This window comes from Solanum dulcamara, chromosome 5 (genome assembly GCF_947179165.1).
Source record: "Solanum dulcamara chromosome 5, daSolDulc1.2, whole genome shotgun sequence".
NCBI classification, from domain to species: Eukaryota; Viridiplantae; Streptophyta; class Magnoliopsida; order Solanales; family Solanaceae; genus Solanum; species Solanum dulcamara.
This window is the reverse complement of record NC_077241.1, coordinates 10,326,751-10,349,354: the sequence shown is the minus strand read 5'-3', so window position 1 is coordinate 10,349,354 and position 22,604 is coordinate 10,326,751. Positions and strand designations below refer to the sequence as shown.

The window sequence follows — 22,604 nt, the reverse complement described above, 5'->3', positions numbered from 1 at the left end:
CAGGATTTTTCCAGGCAGTGTCCTCACTTGCTGGGATCCTTTTTCCCCCACCCCTTCTTGTAAACCCTATTTTATACTTATATCACCGGTTTTTAATTGTATTTTTGTGAAAACTTGCAGGTTACTCTACTATAGCTCACAACGACAACACCAACCTCCCATTCATTCATTTTCCTAATGTTGCCAACCGAGAGAGACACCATGACTATCGAAATACAAAGTTCTAGTTTGAGAGAGGCTTTTCTATGCTGGAGGTGGTGGACAAGGCACCCACCTGCCATTCCCGACTAGAGGAGTTCAGGTGGGGCTTATTGGCTGAAACTCCCCCTGCTGCGAGCTCAGGCTGGGTGAGAAAGTTCTACGCCCTACTTCCTATGGTGCATTGGGATGACTCTTACCCCACTATTTCCTATCCGAGGAGTAGACATCCCATTAAGTCCCTACTACATAAATGTTGTGCTCGAGGTACCCGATGACTCCAATGCTGATCATGAGGCCAAGTTGAGAATATGGACTTGGAATGGTTACGGGATACTTTACTGGCTTTGGAGATCCGAGAAAGGGTCTATTGGTCCAGCATCAAGGGCATCACCAACATTGACTGGTCAGATGATGCCTAGAGATGGTTACACCTGGAGGCCAAGTGGATCCTTCCTTCTAGCAACCACACAACATGAATTTTCCACGGGCTTTAGTGGTGTCTTGCGTTATTCAGGGTATAGGCCTAAATATGGAGGCCTAGATTGTGTCTTAGTGGAAGATGTCCTATAGGGGTAAAAAGGCATTTTTTCTGTCAGGTCTGATCACTACCATGTGCAAGCTGGCAGGGGTGCCACTCCTGGATTCTGATAAGATATTACCCATGGATCTTTCTTTTCACCTGTTACTGATCAGGCGGGCTTCCTCCCGAGGGCAGATAAAGAAGAGTATGGACGATGCTAGGAGTAGTCGGGAAGCAACAACAATAGAGGACGAGAATGAGAATGATGCCTCTCCCACGGAGTCACAACTAGCACCAGATCCTTTCTTGGAGAAGGACTTAGTTGCGGTCCAAAGACGGCTAAGGGTCCACTTTGCTAGGGTTCCGGCTTCAGTGCCACCTTCCACTTCTATGGAGGTTGAGATACTCCACCGCCAACTGCAATGGGAGAGGAGGAAGATCACAGAGAGGGATCTTCTCATGATGCGGATGTGGAAGACGGTCAAGGCCATTTTCTCCTATGTTGCTTCCTAGAGAGAGCTTCCCAAGCTTGATCTAAACAATATCACCTTGTTCTCCTTCTTGAATGAGGACTGGGTAGGGGAGTACCCTCCAGAGGACTTGGACTCGAACATCGACACTCCCTCTTGTGCTTGTTAGGATTTGTTAATTTTGGTTTGTCCCTTTTGGGCATGTAACAAACAATTTGTCTCTTTGCTTATTGATTTTCGTACTTTTGTAAGCACTTGGATGTTATTTCAGTAATATCACAGTCCGTATATATATATATATAGCTCAGTTTATAAATATTCATACTTGTTGGGCCCTGCAATGACCACAGAGATTAGTTAATTTGTGCCTCAGAGCTCATTACAAAATAGAGGAAAACACAGGATTTTTGATTGGGGTTCTATCTCACCCCATCCCACCCTGGCGAGAAGATTCTCTCTTTGATGGGATATTTCCGCTGTAGCAGTATTTGCCGAGACAAAATCCCAAGAAAACTCTCTTGGATTATTTCTTTTCCCATACCCCCTTATGAGTTACTGGGTTATGAATTAGCCCACTTAACTCATTCTAGATGAAGCTTAGCATGGTCTCTCCCAGAATTGAACCCAGCACTTGTAACACACCAAAAATAATAATTTAATCTAAGATCGAGTCATCCTTTATATGTGTATGGGGTTGTAATGAATGATTCATAATTGTGTGCATATGTGGAGGTTAATTATTTAGTGTGAGAATAGATTTAGAAATGAATTAAGGTTATAAGGATCCTCTAACACAAAGTCAAGTTGAAAGCTTCCTTACCGATTGAGTATCGGTAAAAGATTTTACTTGGGTCAATTTCAAATGATCATATCTCCTAGAATATTAAGAGTTAGGCAGACCATGACCTATTAAATTAAAGATCTACGTATCCTCTCTCCGACTCAAACAAGTTTGACTCATTTGGAGTTTGGAGAAGAAAGTTATGATTGTTTTACTAAAGCATGTCCATACAAGATAATTCGGTGAGCTCACTAGCCAATTTGGAGACTCGCCAAATAGTTCGGTGAGACCCCGACTTAGCTCGCCGAATGGATATGAAAACATCTACAAACTTTTATTTTAGGTGATCTAAAGCACCCTTTTGGTGACTCGCCGAACAGTTCAGCCAGGAGACCTTTAGCTCACCGATTTGGCCGACGAGACTCATCAAAGGGTCATTTATTTTAATACTTATGGTTTTTTATGTTTCCAAAAGGGTATTCTTGACCTTTTACCCTCAATTAACTCCTCTAAGCCTATATTATAGCCTTATAACCTCCCCATTCATTCCAAACCCTCCGATAAATCAAATTCACATATTCTAAGTTCTTTTAAGAGGAGAAAAAGCTAGGGTTTCAAGAGAATTCGTCGAGTTATTCAAAACTCTTCAAGAATCTAATTCTTCTAGGTATGTAAGGATACCCATAAAGTATATTGAGTCCATCCACGTGCCCTACATCTTTATTGATTCGAGTTGAGTTGAATTTCGAGGTTCCATGAGATGAGTTTTTGAGTTATTTATAATTTCTATTGAGTTGTGTATAAATTCCATGTATGTTCTTGTATATATTTTTATATTCCTTGATGGGTTTCTTGAGTTGAGTCTTGTTAAAAGTATGGATTCATATTTGCATTTATATGAATCCTAATTGAGAATTTTTTTAAAAAATTATTCATTGATGGAGTTTTTAAATAATGATTTATGAACGTTTTTGCATTAATTATTTGATGTACTCTTTTGAGTTTTTAGAGTGACTATTTTCATATTTGATTGAGAAAGAGTTTGAGAATGAGTTGAGTTTGAGAAGTCTCTTAATTATTATTTTGAGCATGGGTTTGAAAAATCTTTTAATTATTATTTTGAGCATTAGTATTTTGAGTATAAACGAGTTGAGCTTTATTACATTAAAACATCTATTTTGAGATTGAGTTGAAGAGTTAAACTATGTTTTTAAATGCATTTCTTGGGTTGAGATTTTATTGGTTTTAAAGAAAAGAAATAAGTTGAGAAGAGTTGAGTTTTGAGCTAAGTCCAAAAAAGACTAAATGATGTATTTTCAGTATTTTCTCACTTGACATATATGAGCATAATATAATATTTTAGGAGTAATATTAAGCACTGATATGGAGTGAGCCTTTAAACTACGTAGCCAGCGTAGGTTAGGATCATGACCGTTAATTCGGGCGACTCTAAACTAGTCCAAAAATGATGGACTTTGAGAGATTTTGGATCAAGAGATGAGTTTGTGTCCCTTACCCTGGCAAAGTATTCGACGGTTGTGGAAACAATAGTTGTTCGTTTTATCATCACTAGCTGATAAGTTATGGTTGTCGATCAGAGAAACTCCCCAAGAAGTAAAGTATTATATTTTTATATACTAAGTTACATTTACTTATTCATATCTTTTAAAGTAGTCTTTTACACATATTGCATGCTTTATTGAGTTGAACTATTTTCAGAGTCGATTCCTATAAGTTAAGTTGAGTTGAGTATCTTTGAGTAAGTTTCCTTTCAATTACTTTAATATCCGTACATTTCATGTACTGACGCCATTTGGAGCTGCATCATTTTATGATGAAGACACGGATGATAGAGATCCTCAACAGGCACATCGTTGGAGATTAGAGTTCCATCCAGTTTTGGTGAGACCTCTTTACATTCAGAGGCTCTCTTGAGTATTTAACTTTCAGTCTTTATTTACAGTGTGAAGTAGCCCTGAGCCTATCCCAGTACCTATTTCAGAGTCAGTTTAAAAGGCTTCATAGACTAGTCATAGACAAAGTTTATGCAGTTATTTTTAGAGTTCATAGTTTTAAAACATTGAGTTATATTCTATATATATTTGAGTATTGAGATTTTATTTTGAGAAGTAAAGTTTGTATATACTATTTTTGCTTATCTAAAACCTTTTCATGAGTTATGTCTTCTGCTAAGTGAGTTAGCTAGGCCAAATGGTTCACTTAGGACCAGTAATGGTCTTTAAGTGATGGCCATGCCTAGGGTACCATCTCGAGGCGTGACAAACTTGGTATCAGAACACAGAGTTCAAGTGTCCTAAGGTGTCTATGAATTTGTGTCAGTAGGATCTTGTTTATGGTTGTGAGGGCCCCACTTCTATAAATAAGACTCTATAGACATTTAAGAAAAATTTCCCTTTTTTCAAATCCTAAATCGTGCAATAGAGTTTTCTCCTAAGAAACTTATCTAGATTCGTATGTTCTCAGATCCAATCAACTATCCCTCATACTCAAGGTGGTCGAAACAGTAAAGCTCAGATCGTTATTGATGAGTTACTTTTAGATAAAGTATTCAAAGGTTAAATACACGACACCAGGCTTGAGAGGAGCCAATTAGTATGCATAAGTCTATTAATTTGAAAGAATGTACCCCTATTGATATGAATCGTGCATTAAGCCAGAGAAAGATGTATTTCCATACTCTTTTCTCTAAAACCTTGCTTCAGATGTTATCCTCGAGAGGAAAGTTATGTCTCTGCAATATTAGTGTCACCATCTAATGGAATATGATTTGAGGCATGGTAAGCTCTGATTCGTAGAATGATCCTAGAGCTAGAAAGACAGAGTTAGAGGAGTAGAAACTAAATAGTGAGAACGGTGGTTGATTGAGGCATGTACCTAGAGTTTGGTATCTATAAGGTAAGCAATGGGGTTATAGGTCAAGTCCCTTTGATTTTTACTAAAGAATAGTAAGTATCATCTAACTTTCATGATAGAAGGTAGAGCAAGAATTGTTAGTTAAGATGAGTTAGAGTACACTCAAACCAAGAGACGAGTTTTATGTTGAGGTGTCTTTGTATTAGTAAAGACTTAGTATAGGCGTTGGATGAAAGGGAAGAGTAGTCATGAGATCATTGATCTAAGCTAGGCTTATGATTTTGAAGAGAGAGCCCTATATTATTTAGATGGATATGAATATAACTAGGCAATGAAGTATAATGAATGGGTAAATAGTACTTAAGTTGTGAAAGGAGATGTGGTGATAGATTGTAATTAGACAGACAGTGAAATAAGGATCGATTACTCGTCATTATGTTTTAAGTGGTTTAGTGTTTCTTATTCTTACTAGTAGCTGTAAGTGAGTATAGTATGCGAGAAGTGGTTGATGTACATGTTTAGTACTAGTCCATAAGTTTGAATTTTGATGAGCATTTTGAAAAAAGGGGATAGCATTATGAGAATAATAGTGTTAGTTTTGAGGTTTGCTCTAGTAAGCTTGACATGGCGTATGCGAAAGATTAAGATATTAACTTGCGATGAGTGTGTGTCATGAATGGGGGGTATGTGATCCTTAGATGTAAATAGTGAATTGGGCTAGTCATTATGTAAGAAAAGGCTTAAGATATGTACCTGAGCTAGTATATACTTGTATGAGGCTCTAATTTTATGATTTGCTATGGGTGACTAGTTAGTATCCTTTAGCTACAAATGTGGAGAAGGCTAGATGTGAGTTTTTCTTTTTATTTGGTATCTATAAGAATTGGGTTGAAGGAGTTGTATATAGATAATGATGAGTCCCCTATTATAGTTCAAGATTCCTTCAACTAAGTTAGGAATATGTGAACCTAGAAGATGAGTGTTAGCAGGCTAAAGAGAAGAGGTTACATCATAAGAGTTAGAGAAATGGATGTGTACGCCAATAAGAAAAGAAAGTATAGAAAGATGCCTAAAAGATAGAAGAAAGTTAAGGGAAGTATCTTAGAATGAGGTCGCAGTAGCAATTTGTATCTTCGGGTATAGTATAATCAGAGATTTTAAGTGTTCTTGTGTTTAGTGATACTTTGGACAAGTGGAGAAATGTGCTTATAGCTTAGTATAGAGAATCAGTCAGCAGGATCAGGGTAGTGACTATCGAGCTAAGGGGGATATGATGAGGTAATGAACCAAAGTGGGTCTTGAGTTTTAAGAAGTGATGAGTTGACCAGGATGAGACATCCATTTCTTATATTCCTTACACTTCAATTGAAGTGATTCCCTACACCTCTCTTGCAATGGCCTAGACCTAGGCACTTCATATTGATTCATGTTCATGCTCAGTTCCTAGAGTGAGAAATGGTAACTTTGTTCTGCGATCCCGATCTTATTCCATGAATCTAAGAATTTCCAGCCCTATATTATATGAGACATGATATATGCACTCATGCTTCATAGTATGCTCAGTTCCATAAACTCATGATGGGACTTAAAGGCTAGTGAGATCATATTACGTTAAGGATTTTCTCAAATCAAATTTCTTAAATGAATCGTGCTTATAATCTGTCACTTTAAGCCCTTCCAGTGATCCTTTCTTTTTAATATTGATTGCGATGTTGATGAAGTAGATGAGTGGTGGCATATAGGAAAGAGTGGGTGTTCCTTATTGTGATAGTTGTGGTGTGCTTATTCTATTTAATGCTATAGAAATGGAGGAAGAGCGAGATTAAATCTTATTGTGTGCAATAGATAGGTAAGAGTATATTGGTGTTCCCCTTTGGTAGGAGTTAATACAAATGTGGATGCAGAGATACTAAGGTAGACATGAGAGTTATTAGGTGATATTGACTTCAAAGAATCCATAAAGTGATTATAATAAGAGGCTTGAATGAGTGGTTGTCGTTATGTGAGTGATTATAGTAGGCTAGTGATGTCTTCTTGTAAAGTTTTCAAGTAAGTAAATTGGGTTGGTTATAGAGCTGGGCTTAAATGTGGTATTGATGGAATGTATATGAATGCATGATGTATTAGGTGCTTCTTGATTTGGACCTGAGGTTGGTTGAATGTAATGGTAAGGAGTAGTAGACTTGGGATGAAATTACCTGTAGAGGTATAGAAAATGAATCTTGTGGTCTAGATTAGCATAATTATATTATGTGGAGTACCTTGTGACTTAGTATTAGGCTTGAATATAGTAAGAGCATGTAGTTAGACTTGGAGTCCTAGGCCTTAGTGAAAGTAGTCATATATATCCTCGTGGGAGTTATGAGTTGCAGTCGAGAAAGAGTTTTCTATAGAAAGAAGAGTATTTAAGCTCTAAAGCTATCGATCATGTCGCTTAATACATAGTGGTCATACTCTTATATCAGGATCATAAGCCTCTTTCCCAAAATTATGAGAAATTTCACTGAAAATGTTGGAGATTATAGCCCTCCTCTCATTTTTGCTTCAGTGTCAATGTTGAAGGTAATATTCCTATTCCTATCTCTGAGATAGTACCTTTTTGAGTTTGAGTAATTGAGTGAGTTATACACGAGCTTGATTCTTTGAGTTCTTGCATTTCATTCGTTCTTTCCAATGATGATACTAATGGTAATATTCCTTTGTCCTATCTTAGAGTAGTTGTTCATTCGGAGTTTAAGTATATGATAAGTATTCTTGAGTCTGAGTAATGATGGATTGATTGTTTGGGTGATTGAGTATCCAATTTCTTAATTTACGCTAGTGCCTTGTACAATTTCCTAGCTTGGTCATCATTCGAGGAAGAATGATCCCAAGGAGGAGATATTGTAACACCCCCCAAAAAAGAATTTAAGCTAAGACCAAGTCATCCTACATATGTGTATGAAATTGTACCGGATGATTCATAATTTTATGCATGTTTGGAGGTTAATTCTTTAGTGTGATAATAGATTTGGAGATGACTTAAGGTCATAAGGATCCTCTAGAACAAAGTCGAGTTGAAAACTTCCTTACCGATTGAGTTATGGTAAAAGATTTTACTTGGATAAATTTCAAACGATCATATCTCCTAGAATATTATGAGTGAGGTGGACCATGACCTATCAAATTAAATATCCACATGTCCTATTTCCAATGCCAATAAGTTTACCTCATTCGAAGTTCGGAGTAGAAAGTTATGATTATTTTACTTAAGCATTTACTGATAAGACAATCCGGCGAGCTCACTAGGAAATTTGGCGACTCACCGAATAGTTCGGTGAGACCCCGACTTAGCTCGCCGAATGGACCTGAAAACCTCCACAAATTATTATTTTAGGATATTTAAGGCACCCTTTTGGTGACTCACCGAATAGTTCGGCGAGGAGACCTCTAGCTTGCCGATTTGGCCAACGAGACTCATTAAAAGGTCGTTTTTTAAAAAATAATTTTTAAGGTTTTCTTACGTTCCCAAAAGGGTATTCTTGACCTTTTACCCTCAATTAACTCCCCTAAGCCTATATTATAGCCTTATAACCTCCCCATTCATTCCAAACTCTTAGACAAATCAAATTCACACGATCTAAGTTATTTCAAGAGGAGAAAAAGCTAGGGTTTCAAGAGCATTCGTCGAGTTCTTCAAAACTCTTCAAGAATTTAATTCTTCTAGGTATGTAAGGCTATCCATAACGTGGATTGAGTCCATCCGCTTGCCCTACATCTTTATTGATTTGAGTCTAGTTCAGTTTTGAGGTACCATGATTTGAGTTCTTGAATTATTTATAATTTCTATTGAGTTGTATATAAATTCCATGTATGTTCTTGTATATATTTTTAAATTCCTTGATGTTTCTTGAGTTGAGTCTTGTTGAAAGTATGGATTCATGTTTGCATTTACATGAACCCTAATTGAGAATTTTTAAAAAAATTTATGCATTGATGGAGTTTTTTAAATAATGATTTGTGAACGTTTTTGCATTAATTATTTGATGCACTCTTTTGAGTTTTTAGAGAGAATATTTTCCTCTTTCATTGAGAAAGAATTTGAGAATGAGTTGAGAAGTCTCTTAATTATTATTTTGAGCATGGGTTTGAAAAATATTTTAATTATTATTTTGAGCATGAGTATTTTGAGTATAAATGAGTTGAGCATTATTACATTAAAACATCTATTTTGAGATTGAGTTGAACAGTTAAACTATGTTTTTAAATGCATTCCTTGAATTGAGATTTTATTGGTTTTAAGGAAAAGAGATGATTTAGAAGAGTTGAGTTTTGAGCTAAGTTCAAAAGAGACTAAATGATGTATTTTTAGTATTTTCTCACTTGACGTATATGAGCATAATACAATATTTTGAGAGTAGTATTGAGAACCGATAAGAGGTGAGCCCATAAACTACGTAGTCAGCATAGGATACGATCGTGATCGTTAATTCAGGCCAAACTAGTCAAAAAACGATGGACTTTGAGAAATTTTGGATCCAGAGATGAGTTTGCGTCCCTTACCCTGACAAAGTATTGGATGGTTGTGGCAACGATAACAATTCATGGTATCATCACTAATAAGTGGTGGTTGTCGATTAGAGAAACTCCCCAAGAAGTAAAGTATTATATTTTCATATACTAAGTTACATTTACCTATTAATATCTTTTAGAGAAGTCTTTTACACATATTGTTTGCTTTATTGAGTTGAGCTATTTTCAGAGTCGATTCCTATGAGTTGAGTTGAGTTGAGTATCTTTGAGTAAGTTTTCTTTCAGCTATTTTACATACTGTACATTCCATATACTGACGTCATTTGGCGTTGCATCATTTTATGATGAAGACACGAATGATAGAGATCTTCAACAGGCACATCGTTGGAGATTAGAGTTCCATCTATTTTTGGTGAGACCTCTTTACATTCAGAGTCTCTCTTGAGTATTTAACTTTCAGTCTTTATTTACAATGTAAGGTAGCCGTGAGCCTGTCCCGGTACCTATTTCAGAGTCAGTTTAGAGGCTTCATAGACTAGTCACAAACAAAGTTTATACAGTTAGTTTTAGTTCATAGTTTTAAAACATTGAGTTATATTCTATATATATTTGAGTATTGAGATTTTATTTCAAGAATTTAAGTTTGTATATACTATTTGTGCCATTCTGAAACCTTTTCATTAGTTAAGTCTTCCGCTGAGTGAGTTAGCCAGGCCAAGTGTTCACTTGGGACCAGTAATGGTCTCTGAGTGCCGGCAATGCCTAGGGTTGTAATGACCTTGAGGGTCATTTTTAAATATTCGTATGAAATTACCAATTTACCCCTATCATTAGTGCCCCCGAGTATTATTTGATCGGTTTGTGTAGTTGAAAGTATCAAAATATTAATGGTTTGTAAATTGTGCAAATTCTTGAGTTTTATAAAGTTAAGAGGTGAAAAAATAATTTTTGGTATCAACCGGAGCTACGGGTCTCGGAATAGAATTTCGTCAATTCCGACAGCTCCAAAATGTGAAATTGGTCTAGGAGAGTTCAAAATTAAGCTCTAGAAAAGTTGACCCTTTCATGACCGTCTATGTTTAAGTATAGGTTCACTGGGTTATTAGCTTAGTTTTCTGAGCTTTAGTTAAGGCAAAGACTTGTGTTGATTCATACCTAGTGAAATCACTTTTTAAAGTTAATATATGGACATAGAATTTCCACATTAATGTATTTCATGTCTTTATTGTGATTTTCCTCAGCCTATATACTTGGCGACCATACTCTCTTTATTCCTTTTTATCTATCCACTTTCAACTTTACACGCTTCTTATAAAATAATAATTGATATGAGAATTTAATAATAATATCATACTAATTAATATTTAGATTATGTTTTGAAAAACAATTTGTAAAAATAATTAATATTAAGGGTAAAACATGAAAAAATTAATTATCTTTTTCTAATATGTTAAAAGTCAAAATGAAAATCTATTTTTAAAATATGGACAAATAAAAGCGAACATAGAGAGTATATAACACGCCATCATTATTCTAGAATTCTTTAAAATTTTCTACCATCTAATCACCTCACTTGTGAAAAGTTTTCTGAGTTTTAGTTAAGGCAAACACTTGACTTGATTCATAACTAGTGAAATCACTTTTTAAAGTTAATGTCTGGATGTAGAATTTCCACATTAACGTATTTTATGTCTCCATTGTGATTATCCTCAGCCTATATACATGGCGACCATACTCTCTTTATTCCTTTTTATCTGTCCACTTTCAACTTTACACGCTTCCTATAAAATAATAATTGATATGAGAATTTAATAATAATATCATACTAATTAATATTTAGATTATGTTTTGAAAAACAATTTGTAAAAATAATTAATATTAAGGGTAAAACATGAAAAAATTAATTATCTTTTTCTAATATGTTAAAAGTCAAAATGAAAATCTATTTTTAAAATATGGACAAATAAAAGCGAACATAGAGAGTATATAACACGCCATCATTATTCTAGAATTGTTTAAAATTTTCTACCATCTAATCACCTCACTTGTGCAAAGTTTTCTGAGTTTTAGTTAAGGCAAAGACTTGAGTTGATTCATACCTAGTGAAATCACTTTTTAAAGTTAATGTCTAGACGTAGAATTTCCACATTAACATATTTTATGTCTCTATTGTGATTGTCCTCAGCCTATATACATGGCGACCATACTCTCTTTATTCATTTTTATTTGTCAACTTTAAACTTTACACGCTTCTTATAAAATAATAATTGATATAAGAATTTAATCATAATCTCATACTAATTATTATTTAGATTAGGTTTTGAAAAATAATTTGTAAAAATAATTAATATTAAGGGTAAAACATGAAAAAATATTATCTTTTTTAATATGTTAAAAATCAAAATGAAATTGAAAATCTATTTTTAAAATATGGAAAAATAAAAGCGAACATAGAGAGTATATAACACGCCATCATTATTCTATAATTGTTTAAAATTTTCTACCATCTAATCACCTCACTTTTTGACAATGACCCCTTCCCTCTCTCTTCATCCAACGGTAATATCTCCAGCTAGTGACCACCCATCTTTTTTCCGGCCAATGACCACCGGAGGCCGCCACAGGTAAGTTGATAGCACCTCTCTCTCCTTTTCTTTGTCTCTCTCGCTCCCCCTTTCTTTCCCTCTCCTTTTCCTCCATAGCTTAGTTTCTTTCTTTTCCTCTGCTCTCCTCCTTCTACCGCTTCACACAAACACTATAGGTTCGTGCCACCATATTAGGGTTTGGGAGGTTTCGCTCCTCCCCCCTAGCCTTCCCTTTTCATTTACCTTTTTGGGGTTTATTTTTGCCCCACATTGCAGGAGGAGGCCGAGCAACAGTCGCGATGAACAGTAATTTTGGTGAATAGTAACTCCAATAGTGCATCGGTGAACAGTACCCCAGTGAACAGTACTCCAGCATATTTTCTGGCAGAGAACAGCTTTTCCGACGGCAAACAGGGATCTTCTCGGGGTGAACAGGTTTTATTTACTTGGAGTTGGTACCTCTAGTAGCCCATTTTCTGACATTTAGCCCTATAAATTTTATTTTTTAGCCTTATTAAATACCTATTTTGCTTCTTATAGACTATTGCTAACTTGCGCTTTAGTAGTGATCCCTCGTTTGTCTTAGATTAACCTTTCACTAGCGTACATTTGCCTTACTGGCTGTGGTGAGGGATGGTAGACTAGGGTCATATTCTCTATTGGGATCGAAGGCTAGGGTTGGGGGGGATAAGGGGGATGAGGGAGCTTCTAGGTTGAGATTAGGGTCTTGGAATATTGGGACTTTATCGGGTAAGTCCATAGAATTAGTTAAGATTCCCAAGATGGGGAGGATTAGTATAGATTACATCCAGGAGACTAAATGGGTAGGACCTAAACCTAAGGAGGTGGATGGGTATAAGCTTTAGTTCTCGGGCAAGTCGAGGTATAGGAATAAGGTAGGGATCTTAATAGATAGTGAGCTTAGAGATCAGGTTGTAGAGGTTAGGAGGATCAATGACAGGATAATGAAAATTAAATTAGTTGTTGGAAGATTCACCCTGAACATTATTAGAGCTTACGCGCCACAAGTAGATTTGGACGAGGAGGTAAAAAGGCACTTTTGGGAGAACTTGGACGAAGTGGTGGTAAGTATACCGTCTATCGAGAAACTTTTCATAGTTGGAGATTTCAATGGGCACATTGGGTCTGTCTCGAAGGGCTATGATGAGGTGCATGGAGGATTTGGCTTCGGGGATAGAAATGGTGAAGGAATCTCACTCCTAGATTTCGCAAAAGCTTTTGGATTGGTAATAGCCAACTCGAGTTTTTCGAAGAAAGAGGAGCACTTGGTAACCTTTCGTAGATCGATGGCTGCGACGCAAATAGACTATTTACTTCTTAGAAAATATGATAAAGGCCTCTGTAAGGACTGCAAGGTCATTCCGAGTGAGAATCTTATGACCCAACATAAGCTATTAGTGATGAATTTGGAGATAAGAAGGAAAAAGAAGCAGATGGGTATAGACGATTGACCGAGGATTAGGTGGGAGAGTTTGACTCTGCCTAAGTCCCTAGAGATGGGAGAGAAGTTAATGTCTATGGGAGCATGGGGTGGTAGTAGGGATGCGAGCAGTGTGTGTGGGATTGGACGGCCAGTTGCATTAGGAAAGCAGCTAGAGAGTATTGGGAGTTTCACGAGGCCACCATGGTGGGCACCGAGGGGAGTGGTGGTGTAATGGAGAAGTCGAAGAGAAGGTAGAAGAAAAGAAGAAGTCATATATGAAGTTGATGGACAGCAAGATGATGAAGAGAAGCGGACGAACAGGGAAAAGAATAAGGTGGCAAAAAATGAGGCAAAGTTGGCAGTCTCGATGGCTAAAATGACAGCTTTTGAACGCCTTTATACAGAACTAGAGGACAGAGGTAGGGATAAGAAGTATTTAAGCTTGCTAAGTCAAGAGAGAGGAAGGCACGCGATTTGGATCAAGTGAAGTGCATCAAGGCTGAGGATGGCCAAGTGTTGGTACAGGAAACCCACATTAGACAAAGATGACAGTCATACTTTCATGAAATCTTGAATGAAGGATGGGACAGAGACATTGTGTTAGGAGATTTGAAGCACTCGAATAGGTATCACGACTCTAGATATTGTAGGAGTATAAAGGTTGAGGAGATTAGGGAGTTGTTCGTAGGATGAGCGGGGGAAGTGCGACCGGACCTAACGAGATCTCTGGGGAATTCTGGAAGAATGCAGGCAGGGTGGGATTGGAGTGGCTAACTAGGTTGTTTAATGTCATTCTTAAGACAGCGAAGATTCCAGAAGAATGTAGGTGGAGTAAAATAATTCCTTTGTACAAGAACAAGGGAGACATTCAAAGCTGCAACAACTATAAAGGTATCAAGCTGCTCAGTCACACTATGAAAGTGTAGGAAAGGGTGGTGGAAATAAGGGTGAGGAGAGATGTGTCTATTTTAGAGAACCAGTTTGGATTCATACCGGGGCGCTCGACTACAGAAGCGATTCATATTGTAAGGAGATTAGTGGAGCAGTATAGGGAGCGGAAGAGGGACTTGCACACGGTATTCATTGACTTAGAAAAGGCCTACGCTAAACTGCCAAGAGAGGTCCTATGGAGATGCTTGAAGGCTAAAGGTGTGCATGTAGTGTGCATTAGAGCGATAAAGGACATGTATGATGGAGCTAAGACCAGGGTAAGGACTGTAGGAGGAGACTCGGAGCACTTTCCTATTAAGATGGGGTTGCATCAGGGATCAACTCTTAGCCCGTTTCTATTCACCTTGGTGATGGATGAATTGACGCGATGAATACAAGGTGAGGTGCCTTGGTGTATGTTATTCGTAAATGACATAGTCCTGATTGACGAGACTCGTAATGAAGTTAATGATAAGCTGGAGGGATGGAGATAGACGTTGGAGTCTAAAGGATTTAAATTGAGTAGGACCAAGACAGAATACTTGGAATGTAGGTTCAGTGGCTTATCGGGTGAAGCTGATGAGGAAGTAAGGCTTGGTACCCAGGCCATCCAAAAGAAAGGAAGTTTCAAGTATCTTGGGTCTATTAAATAGAGAGACGGGGATATCGATGATGATATTTCACATCGTATTGGTGCAGGGTGGATGAAATGGAGACTAGCCTCCGGAGTGTTGTGTGATAATAAAGTGCCACTAAAACTTAAAGGCAAGTTCTACAAAGTGGTGGTTAGACCGATTTTATTGTACAGGGCAGAGTATTGGTCAGTCAAGAAATCTCACGTTCAAAAGATGAAAGTCGTAGAAATGTGAATGCTGCGGTGGATGTGTGGGAATACTAGGAGGGAGAGAATTAGGAATAAAGATATCCAAGACAAGGTGGGAGTGGCATCGGTGGAGGAAAAGATGCGGGAAGTGAGACTAAGGTGGTTTGGGCATGTGAAGATGAGAGACAATGATGCTTCAGTGCGGCGGTGTGAGAGGCTAGCTATAGACGGTTTTAGGAGAGGCAAAGAGAGGCCGAAGAAGTATTGGGGAGAATTAATTAGACAGGATATGGCACAGTCTCAGCTCACCGAAGACATGACCTTAGATAGAAGGTTGTGGAGGAATAAGATTAGGATAATAGGCTAGGTGAGTATATAACACGCCATCATTCTTCTAGAATTATTTAAAATTTTCTACCATCTAATCACCTCACTTGTGAAAAGTTTTCTGAGTTTTAGTTAAGGCAAACACTTGACTTGATTCATAACTAGTGAAATCACTTTTTAAAGTTAATGCCTGGATGTAGAATTTCCACATTAACGTATTTTATGTCTCCATTGTGATTATCCTCAGCTTATATACATGGCGACCATACTCTTTTTATTCCTTTTTATCTGTCCACTTTCAACTTTACACGCTTCTTATAAAATAATAATTGATATGAGAATTTAATCATAATATCATACTAATTAATATTTAGATTATGTTTTGAAAAACAATTTGTAAAAATAATTAATATTAAGGGTAAAACATGAAAAAAATTAATTATCTTTTTTTAATATGTTAAAAATCAAAATAAATAGGAAATCTATTTTTAAAATATGGACAAATAAAAGCGAACATAGACAGTATATAACAAGCCATCATTATTCTAGAATTGTTTAAAATATTCTACTATCTAATCACCTCACTTGTGAAAAGTTTCGGAGTTTTAGTTAAGGAAAAGACTTGAGTTGATTCATACCTAGTGAAATCACTTTTTAAAGTTAATGTCTGGACGTAGAATTTCCACAATAATGTATTTCATGTCTCTATTGTGATTGTCCTCAAACTATATACATGGCGACCATACTCTTTTTAATCATTTTTATTTGTCCACTTTTAACTTTACACACTTCTTATAAAATAATAATTGATATGAGAATTGAATCATAATCTAATACTAATTAATTTTTAGATTATGATAAAAAAAATTAATATTAAGGGTAAAACGTGAAAAAATTAATTATCTTTTTCTAATATCTTAAAAGTTAAAATGAAAATCTATTTTTAAAATATGGACAAATAAAAGCGTATCTAGAGTATATAACACGCCATCATTCTTCTAGAATTATTTAAAATTTTCTACCATCTAATCACCTCACTTGTGAAAAGTTTTCTGAGTTTTAGTTAAGGCAAAGACTTGACTTGATTCATACGTAGTGAAATCACTTTTTAAAATTAATGTCTGGATGTAGAATTTCCACATTAACGTATTTTATGTCTCTATTGTGATTATCCTCAACTTATATACATGGCGAACATACTCTCTCTATTCATTTTTATTTGTCCACTTTAAAATTTACACGCTTCTTATAAAATTATAATTGATATGAGAAATTAATCATAATATAATACTAATTAATATTTAGATTAAGGTAAAAATAATTAATATTAAGGGTAAAACATGAAAATATTAATTATCTTTTTCTAATATGTTAAAAGTCAAAATGAAAATCTATTTTTAAAATATGGACAAATAAAAGCGAACATAGAGAGTATATAACACGCCATCATTATTCTAGAATTGTTTAAAATTTTCTACCATCTAATCACCTAACTTGTGAAAAGTTTTCTGAGTTTTAGTTAAGGCAAACACTTGACTTGATTCATAACTAGTGAAATCACTTTTTAAAGTTAATGTCTGGATGTAGAATTTCCACATTAACGTATTTTATGTCTCCATTGTGATTATCCTCAGCTTATATACATGGCGACCATACTCTTTTTATTCCTTTTTATCTGTCCACTTTCAACTTTACACGCTTCTTATAAAATAATAATTGATATGAGAATTTAATCATAATATCATACTAATTAATATTTAGATTACGTTTAGAAAAATAATTTGTAAAAATAATTAATATTAAGGGTAAAACATGAAAAAAATTAATTATCTTTTTTTAATATGTTAAAAATCAAAAGAAAAATGAAAATCCATTTTTAAAATATGGACAAATAAAAGCGAACATAGAGAGTATATAACACGCCATCATTCATCTAGAATTGTTTAAAATATTTTACCATCTAATCACCTCACTTGTGCAAAGTTTTCTGAGTTTTAGTTAAGGCAAAGACTTGAGTTGATTCATACCTAGTGAAATCACTTTTTAAAGTTAATGTCTGGACGTAGAATTTCCACAATAATGTATTTTATGTCTCTATTGTGATTGTCCTCAAACTATATACATGGCGACCATACTCTTTTTATTCATTTTTATTTGTCCACTTTTAACTTTACACACTTCTTATAAAATAATAATTGATAGGCGAATTGAATCTTAATCTAATACTAATTTATTTTTAGATTATGATAAAAATAATTAATATTAACAGTAAAACATGAAAAAATTAATTATCTTTTTCTAATATCTTAAAAGTTAAAATGAAAATCTATTTTTAAAATATGGACAAATAGAAGCGTATATAGAGTATATAACACGCCATCATTCTTCTAGAATTATTTAAAATTTTCTACCATCTAATCACCTCACTTGTGAAAAGTTTTCTGAGTTTTAGTTAAGGCAAACACTTGACTTGATTCATAACTAGTGAAATCACTTTTTAAAGTTAATGTCTGGATGTAGAATTTCCACATAACGTATTTTATGTCTCTATTGTGATTATCGTCAGCTTATATACATGGCGAACATACTCTCTTTATTCATTTTTATTTGTCCACTTTAAAATTTACACGCTTCTTATAAAATAATAATTGATATGAGAAATTAATCATAATATAATACTAATTAATATTTAGATTAAGGTAAAAATAATTAATATTAAGGGTAAAACATGAAAATATTAATTATCTTTTTCTAATATGTTAAAAGTCAAAATAAAAATCTATTTTTAAAATAAGGACAAATAAAAGCGAACATAGAGAGTATATAACACGCCATCATTATTCTATAATTGTTTAAAATTTTCTACCATCTAATCACCTAACTTGTGAAAAGTTTTCTGAGCTTTAGTTAAGGCAAAGACTTGAGTTAATTCATACCTAGTGAAATCACTTTTTAAAGTTAATGTCTGGACGTAAAATTTCCACATTAATGTATTTCATGTCTCTATTGTGATTGTCCTATGCCTATATACATGGCGACCATACGCTCTTTATTCCTTTTTATCTGTCCACTTTAAACGTTACATGCTTCTTATAAAATAATAATTAATATGAGAATTTAATAATAATATCATACTAATTAATATTTAGATTACGTTTTGAAAAATAATTAGTAAAAATAATTAATATTATGGGTAAAACATGAAAAAAATTAATTATCTTTTTTTAATATGTTAAAAATCAAAAGAAAAATGAAAATTCATTTTTAAAATAAGGACAAATAAAAGCGAACATAGAGAGTATGTAACACGCCATCATTATTCTAGAATTGTTTAAAATATTCTACCATCTAATCACCTCACTTGTGAAAAGTTTTCTGAGTTTTAGTTAAGGCAAACACTTGACTTGATTCATAACTAGTGAAATCACTTTTTAAAGTTAATGTCTGGATGTAGAATTTCCACATAACGTATTTTATGTCTCTATTGTGATTATCGTCAGCTTATATACATGGCGAACATACTCTCTCTATTCATTTTTATTTGTCCACTTTAAAATTTACACGCTTCTTATAAAATAATAATTGATATGAGAAATTAATCATAATATAATACTAATTAATATTTAGATTAAGGTAAAAATAATTAATATTAAGGGTAAAACATGAAAAAATTAATTATCTTTTTCTAATATGTTAAAAATCAAAAGAAAAATAAAAATCCATTTTTAAAATATGGACAAATAAAAGCGAACATAGAGTGTATATAACACGCCATCATTATTCTAGAATTGTTTAAAATATTCTACCATCTAATCACCTCACTTGTGCAAAATTTTCTGAGTTTTAGTTAAGGCAAAGACTTGAGTTGATTCATACCTAGTGAAATCACTTTTTGAAGTTAATGTCTGGACGTAGAATTTCCACATTAACGTATTTTATGTCTCTATTGTGATTGTCCTAAACCTATATACATGGCGACCATACTCTTTTTATTCATTTTTATTTGTCCACTTTTAACTTTACACACTTCTTATAAAATAATAATTGATAGGAGAATTGAATCATAATCTAATACTAATTAATTTTTAGATTATGATAAAAATAATTAATATTAAGGGTAAAACATGAAAAAAATAATTATCTTTTTTTAATATGTTAAAAATCAAAAGAAAAATGAAAATCCATTTTTAAAATATGGACAAATAAAAGCGAACATAGAGAGTATATAACACGCCATCATTCATCTAGAATTGTTTAAAATATTTTACCATCTAATCACCTCACTTGTGCAAAGTTTTCTGAGTTTTAGTTAAGGCAAAGACTTGAGTTGATTCATACCTAGTGAAATCACTTTTTAAAGTTAATGTCTGGACGTAGAATTTCCACAATAATGTATTTTATGTCTCTATTGTGATTGTCCTCAAACTATATACATGGCGACCATACTCTTTTTATTCATTTTTATTTGTCCACTTTTAACTTTACACACTTCTTATAAAATAATAATTGATAGGAGAATTGAATCATAATCTAATACTAATTAATTTTTAGATTTTGATAAAAATAATTAATATTAAGGGTAAAACATGAAAAAATTAATTATCTTTTTCTAATATCTTAAAAGTTAAAATGAAAATCTATTTTTAAAATATGGACAAATAGAAGCGTATATAGAGTATATAACACGCCATCATTCTTCTAGAATTATTTAAAATTTTCTACCATCTAATCACCTCACTTGTGAAAAGTTTTCTGAGTTTTTTGTTAAGGCAAACACTTGACTTGATTCATAACTAGTGAAATCACTTTTTAAAGTTAATGTCTGGATGTAGAATTTCCACATAACGTATTTTATGTCTCTATTGTGATTATCGTCAGCTTATATACATGGCGAACATACTCTCTCTATTCATTTTTATTTGTCCACTTTAAAATTTACACGCTTCTTATAAAATAATAATTGATATGAGAAATTAATCATAATATAATACTAATTAATATTTAGATTAAGGTAAAAATAATTAATATTAAGGGTAAAACATGAAAATATTAATTATCTTTTTCTAATATGTTAAAAGTCAAAATAAAAATCTATTTTTAAAATATGGACAAATAAAAGCGAACATAGAGAGTATATAACACGCCATCATTATTCTAGAATTGTTTAAAATTTTCTACCATCTAATCACCTAACTTGTGAAAAGTTTTTTGAGTTTTAGTTTAGGCAAAAACTTGAGTTGATTCATTGCTAGTGAAATCACTTTTTAAAGTTAATGTCTGGATGTAGAATTTCCACATTAATGTATTTTACGTCTCTATTGTGATTTTCCTCAGCCTATATACATGGCGACCATACTCTCTTTATTCCTTTTTATCTGTCCACATTCAACTTTACACGCTTCTTATAAAATAATAATTGATATGAGAATTTAATAATAATATCATACTAATTAATATTTAGATTACGTTTTGAAAAATAATTAGTAAAAACATGAAAATATTAATTATCTTTTTCTAATATGTTAAAAGTCAAAATAAAAATCTATTTTTAAAATATGGACAAATAAAAGCGAACATAGAGAGTATATAACACGCCATCATTATTCTAGAATTGTTTAAAATATTCTACCATCTAATCACCTCACTTGTGCAAAGTTTTTTGAGTTTTAGTTAAGGCAAAGACTTGAGTTGATTCATACCTAGTGAAATCACTTTTTAAAGTTAATGTCTGGACGTAGAATTTCCACATTAACGTATTTTATGTCTCTATTGTGATTTTCCTCAACCTATATACATGGAGACCTGTAACACCCCCTAAAACGTTGTATGTAGGTATTTCAAATCTCGACAAAAATGATATAGCCTCTGTATTTCGGGCATAACGTTTCATAGACTTATCCAAATTAGGTGATTCAAATATTTGAGTAACCACAACGTCAGTACCGACAACTTCCATGAAGACCATATCTTATGATTCGGAGTGTAAGTAGATCAAATAAATTAATCTTTGCAGGACATAGTGCTGTGACGGAATGGAGTATTTGTAGAAGAAACTTCATATCTCACTCTAGATTGATCCAAATTGGATGATTCTTGAATGAGATAAAACTATACTTCTATATCTACAATTCTTATGAAGACACCAAATCCTAATAAGAAATGTATCTTGTTCAAACGCAGCTTCGAACATGGATATTCCGTTAAACGAGAGTTCATCTCACCTACCATAGAAAGATCTAGATACATTTGACATCACTAATGACATCAATTGCCCTCCATTTGACATCATCTATGACATCAATATATTCCATTAAATTTTTAGATATTTATTTATAATTATTTTATTTATTGTTTGGTCCCTCTTTTCCATCTATAATTACCAACCTTATTTCCTCATTTTATTCATCAAGCTTTCTTAAGCAACTCTTCTCTCTATATACTTCTTTACTCATTCTCAAATATAGTTTTAGTTTTAGTAGTATAAAAATACTACTCCGGTGATTCTTATACTCCGGGTAGTACACAAAACGCTCCGGCGAGAAGAAAAGGCTATGGGTCCAAGAGTGTTCTAATTTGGAGTAAAGCTTCGGATTTAAGGTATGTAAGACTTTCATAGCATCGGATTGAATTAGTCCATGCGCTCAATATTTAAATTCATTATAGTTGAGTTATAGTTGAGTTTTATCCAAATCTTGAATTTTAAATGAATTAATTCTTCTTTTATTGAGTTAGATATATTTATGTATTAATATTATTATTATTGTTATCTATCATATTATTGGAATTATTGTTCATGGCTACTTTCCCATGAATTCTAATTGATTTGATGTTCATGAATATTTTTACACATGTTTTGAGTAAAGATGTTGTATTTTTAATATTTTCATTGATAAAAAGAGTGATATGAATTAATACTATATATGTATTTTATTGAGTTTTGAAAGAACAAAAGAGTTGAATTTAAATGAATTTGAGTAAATGATGTTTTGAGCAAAATATTTTGATGAGATGTAAATGATGTTTTTTTAGTATAATGATTGATGAAGAGGTAATGAGATGAGTTTGATGATTTAAATTAAAGTCCAATGAGACTAGATAATGAGTTTAATATGAGCACATATTTTGGGAGTAGTATTA

At 33.5% G+C, this 22,604-nt stretch overlaps 2 protein-coding genes across 2 annotated transcripts; both read left to right on the top strand.

The window, feature by feature from the left end:
• Positions 1 to 12,908: 12,908 nt before the first annotated feature.
• Positions 12,909 to 13,415, top strand: LOC129890458 (uncharacterized). Its single transcript, XM_055966010.1, has one exon. The coding sequence runs from the start codon at positions 12,909 to 12,911 to the stop codon at positions 13,413 to 13,415; it is 507 nt and encodes a 168-aa protein (XP_055821985.1).
• A 45-nt stretch (positions 13,416 to 13,460) lies between these two features.
• LOC129890457 (uncharacterized) lies at positions 13,461 to 15,507 on the top strand. The gene is made up of 4 exons (XM_055966009.1): positions 13,461 to 13,610; positions 13,680 to 13,806; positions 15,017 to 15,137; positions 15,216 to 15,507. Exons 1-4 carry the CDS (start codon positions 13,461 to 13,463, stop codon positions 15,505 to 15,507), a joined length of 690 nt encoding a protein of 229 aa, XP_055821984.1.
• Positions 15,508 to 22,604: the final 7,097 nt, after the last annotated feature.